Source organism: Antedon mediterranea, chromosome 6, assembly GCF_964355755.1.
Source record: "Antedon mediterranea chromosome 6, ecAntMedi1.1, whole genome shotgun sequence".
NCBI classification, from domain to species: domain Eukaryota; kingdom Metazoa; phylum Echinodermata; class Crinoidea; order Comatulida; family Antedonidae; genus Antedon; species Antedon mediterranea.
This window is the reverse complement of record NC_092675.1, coordinates 15,130,824-15,135,763: the sequence shown is the minus strand read 5'-3', so window position 1 is coordinate 15,135,763 and position 4,940 is coordinate 15,130,824. Positions and strand designations below refer to the sequence as shown.

The 4,940-nt window shown below is 32.3% G+C and overlaps 1 protein-coding gene across 1 annotated transcript; it reads right to left on the bottom strand.

Moving 5' to 3' along the window:
- Positions 1-2,056: 2,056 nt before the first annotated feature.
- LOC140051666 (neuropeptides capa receptor-like) lies at positions 2,057-4,672 on the bottom strand. The gene has a single exon (XM_072096951.1). It carries the CDS (start codon positions 4,521-4,523, stop codon positions 3,450-3,452), a length of 1,074 nt encoding a protein of 357 aa, XP_071953052.1. The 5' UTR covers positions 4,524-4,672; the 3' UTR covers positions 2,057-3,449.
- Positions 4,673-4,940: the final 268 nt, after the last annotated feature.

Sequence of the window (4,940 nt, the reverse complement as noted above, 5' to 3'; positions counted from 1 at the left end):
TGTTTATTGTGATTTTTCTCATGTATCCTAACTTAAGCCAATTATACAATAGGCGAATGATTGTTTTAAAATAGGTATGCCACTTTATTAGTGTGAACAGTTAAGTATGTAATACACAAAGTGAGATGAGTAGGCCTACAATACTTATGGAAAATAATTGTGTATTTCTATGAGAATTGAAATTATCTCTGACGCGTTGCCCTAATCAATGATTTATATATGATATATATATATAAACACAGTAGGCAAAGAACATTAATTCTAAACCGCCCGGTGATATACTGAAATTTAATTATATATATAATATATATAATATATATATATATATATATTTATTTGGGGGACTAAATTTAAAGCCTTGGCTTCCGTCCTCCACAAACAATTATATCTATTAATTTATGTTCTGTATTATATTGTATTGAAACAATAAACTCAACTAAAAAAAAATCCTTATTAAAGGCCAGGTGCGGGCAAAACATTTCTATTGATCATACATTCCAATAATTATCAACCTATAGTTTCCCCTATGTTTTATAATTTTTGGGATTTTATTTTTTAATTAACCAGATATATTTAAAATTCATGCCTGTACCTGAGCTTTAAAGGCCAGATGGGAGCCAAACAATTTCTATTGATCATACATTATTTTTTCTGTTTATATAGGCTTTCTGTCACTAATTAGAAGCTTTTTTTATGCGTGACGTCACAACAATTTGTTTTAATGAGGCCAAAACTAGTTTTGGAAAATCATAATTTAATGCCAGAATTTCATTTTAAAAACATCTCCAATTTTTTACCCACTTTTATTCATTCTTTTTTTCTTTTTCATTTCATGCACCCACCTTACGCGACAATTATCACGATAACACGTTTTCAAAAGTTAAAACCAGGCTTACCGGTAATAGCTCTCTAAAAATACATTTACCAATTTTAATTGAATTCTGAATGACTTATGTTATTAGTAATTATTAGATTATATATATGCTTGGTTCTTAATTTAAAAAAAAGAAGATATTTTAAGTTAGTTTGGCCCGCTTTTTTATTTTGCCGGTTGAAATTTATAACAAACCAATAATAATATTCTTAATTTTAACAAAACCTGATCCAATCCAATGTTTGAAAAATAGTGATCATTTAACGTAATATGCTTGTTAATCCAAATAAAACATACTTTTTGTTATGTATAGTAGGCCTATATATAGTTACTTTCTGGAAAAACAAAATTAAAACCGACAGGGTGTTCACATGCCTGACGCGAGAAGGAAAATAAAAACACAAAATAAGAAATGTAACACTAGGTATCTTCTAACAGCATCTTCCAGCAGATAGGGGAGGGGAGGGGCTTGGTTGCGGTGCAGGGGAACCTATAAGTACAGAGACCTACATTAGTATTGTAACTGTACATGCTTTGTCCCAGTTGGCTATTAAGTTGTACTGCTGTGAAGCAGCTTTCATTATAGGAGTTATAATGAATTCACTGCTATATTATAAGTTAGTTTTTTATTTTGCAATAGCATAGACATATTTCATTTAATATCTTCTCACCAGTATTGTCAGCTCTCATGCAAAAAGGAATTTTTGACATGTGGACCGTACGTTTGTTTGTAGAAAACTTAGCGGTCGGTCCATGAAGAGCTGCAGTCTGCAGTTCATAGTTATCGCTATAATGTCTTTTTACATTATCAACAAACACAGACACGTTTCCGCAAACCATAGCCATACAATCAGCACGGGTTCAAGCCCTCGACCGTTAGGCTTAGCTCAGTAGGAAGAAAACGTCTTCTCGGATCGGACTTACTGGAAGTATAATCTGCACATCTGCCTCGGGTGCACCTTTTTTTTTTTTTTTTTTTTTTTTTTTTGTATATATTTATATATATCAAACCAACAGTGTAAAACACCAATAACAGGTTGAAAATAAAAACTAAACTATAAAATATGAGCCAATATAAATATATACAAATGAAAAAGAAAATTTAAATAATTTCATTAATAATACATTTAAATTGAGAAAAATTACAGTTAAAAATATCTAAAGAATTATTTTTTAAAAGACAAGAATTGTACAATGACGAGAGTCTACAGAAAATACCATTTTTACAAACATTGACACGAGAAAATTTAACATGAAGAAAGGGTTTACTACGAAGATTACGAACAGGAACATTACAATAAAACAACGAAACAAGATCACAATCAAACTTAGAAGTTAATTTTAAGATAAGGTTACTTTTAGATAAGGTTACTCCGGCGTGCTCATTACCTGTCGTTACCATCCAGAAGAATGAGGGTCGTTTTATTTGGTGGTAGCGCGACACGACACTGCACTTTGAGACGGTTTTCTGAAGAAAAAAAAACCCGTAGACCTCAACCTATCCATTATAGACAGCTTAAAATGTTACGTTTGTAAAGTTACTTTGCACTTTCAAAAACTACACATGATGCGGTGTGTGTGTTTAGCATTATAAAAAAGGGAAACTCCAGGCTTCGCAGATTTTTACTTGAAATTGGCCGGTTGACCAGTGCTAATATTAAACCCCAAAAACGTAAGGGTGCAACCGAAAACCATTTCGATTTCTGTTTACATGCAAGCAATTGCAATTTCTTAGCATTCAAATATCAAAGATTTTTCTGTATTTAATAATATATAGGCCTAAAAATTACTTTACAGTATTAATTCGAATAGCGCCCGGGTCCTTTATTAGGTTTTAAATGGGGGAGGGGTTTTTGTGTTTTTTAACTCTTTCATAATAAAACAAAATCACTGTTCATTATTAATGTTTTGGTCATTTATCGGATACCAGTAACAAGATGATATACATTAACATGTTTAATCGATTCGTTTCAGGAAATTAAGTTGCTCATTATAGTGTAAATATGTAGGTAATGTCAACATAGCAATCTCTATGGGAATAGTTGGCAACAGTAGCCAGAAGTCAAATTGAAATTACAATGGTTAGTCTATGCTGCATACTTTCTGGCAAATAGAGAAACTGATTAGTGAACAAAGTATATTTTGTCCCTGTTACATACTGTACCGTACTTTAAAACACTAGAATAACAACATTGTGTGCATCCACATAAATCTATGAGCACCAAAATTCAGAATGATTTATTTAATAAACAAATAAAAATGTCAACTTGTAAACAAATGTGAATGCAATGTGAAACGTAGACACCAGTTTACCGTCGTTGTTTCATTAAATCTTCCCTGGGCTGGCATTTATCAATATTTGCTTATATAGGCATATTGTTACTATCTTGAAACATATAAATGGCTTTCTTTTTGCACACATAGATGTTTGTAACAGCTGCAGAATATTATGGAATATACATTTGGCGGCTCAACCACTGGAAGTTTGTTTGTTTTCCAATTAGAAAGGATTTTTTTTAAATTGTCATGTTGTCCGTTTTTATTTCAAATAAAACAATAATATTCTTTGAAATAATTAGATAGCCGTTTGTCGCGTACTATGACGTCTCAATGGGCGAGCAGCTTCATTTTCACATCGTATAACCATCAACATTGCCCTCCGGTACTTTTCGTGCGTTACGCTGTATATCAACGGGTTAATAGATGAATTAATATACGTAAAGACTCTGGCAATTCCGACAATTACTGAATTGTGACCGATTTGAACGTCGGAAATATCTGAAATAAGACTTAAGAGTCGAAATGGCCAGATGCATAATATGTATGTAAACACGGTTATTAACACCATTCGTACTAATTTCTTTTTAGCAGAAGTAAAATGAGACACATCACAAGATATTATTTCGTTTCTTCGAACGCTTAAGTTTCGCATATGAATTATGACACGTGTATATAAAATAATAAGAATTAACGCGACAGAAAGTAAAATAAATTGCTCTATAATGTAGACAGTCATAATTGAACAACTTTCACAGTATTTACAACTTGTAATTTCAGTTACAATGGTTTCAGTTACGTTTTCGAATTCATCTGTTTCATTCCAGATAAGCTGATATTCGAACATTCTCATATAGAATATACGACTCGTGTTGAATGCCGCAACAACAAACCAAAGGATAAGACAATGTCCAATCGCCTTATTACGAGAAAACGTCATAAAGAAGAATGGATGGCAAATAGCAATATAACACCAAACGGTTGCCATAGCTATAGTTAAACATGAAACTGCATATGCAGTATCTACTATAAATGTGTTGAATGTGCAGAAACTTATAGTTATTGATGAACTATCGCCTTGTATTGGACTATTTGCATATTCTATCCAATATAGTAGCGGTGCGTTCAGCAAAAACATCATGTCAGCTACTGCTAGACAAAGTAGATAGACATTTGGAATTGTTCTCATTGATTTTAATTTTAAGAACATGGTTATAACTCCAATATTACTGATGACACCAAAACAAACTATAAATGGTATTATTCCAATAAGTATAACTCGCTCAGCAGACGAATAAACAAAGTCATCTCTGTTTTGCCGAGTTATATTTATCTGCTCGAGAAGATATAGGCCTACTGCCAATGGCTCCATCTTGCACGATATTTTTTAAGGATATTGTTACCTTAATAATGTAGGCCTACCTGGTTAAGTTTATGATCAACTGAAATATCACAAAGACAAAGCATAGTTTTACATATCGAACGTTCTTCACGAATTTAACACGATGAAGACCTGTGCGAGTCGAGCCGCAGTGTAAACCAGAGAGCTTCTCATACTCTGAAACAGCACTATAATTCACGTCACGGTCAATTACGTGAGCTGCACCTGGTTGGCTAAAATGACTTAAAGAATGTTTACTTTGCTTGGCATAACAAGTGAAAAAACTGAATGTATAGTGCTTTAGAGTACATATTACTGAATTCATTATATATACAATATTTTGTTTTCACAGCTTAATTCCTGTGTGTTATTTATATCATGATATTATCTACAAATTGATAAATACGT

Excerpts from the sequence above, each read along its gene's own strand:
- LOC140051666 (XM_072096951.1), bottom strand. The coding sequence starts at position 4,523 with ATGGAGCCATTGGCAGTAGGCCTATATCTTCTCGAGCAGATAAATATA.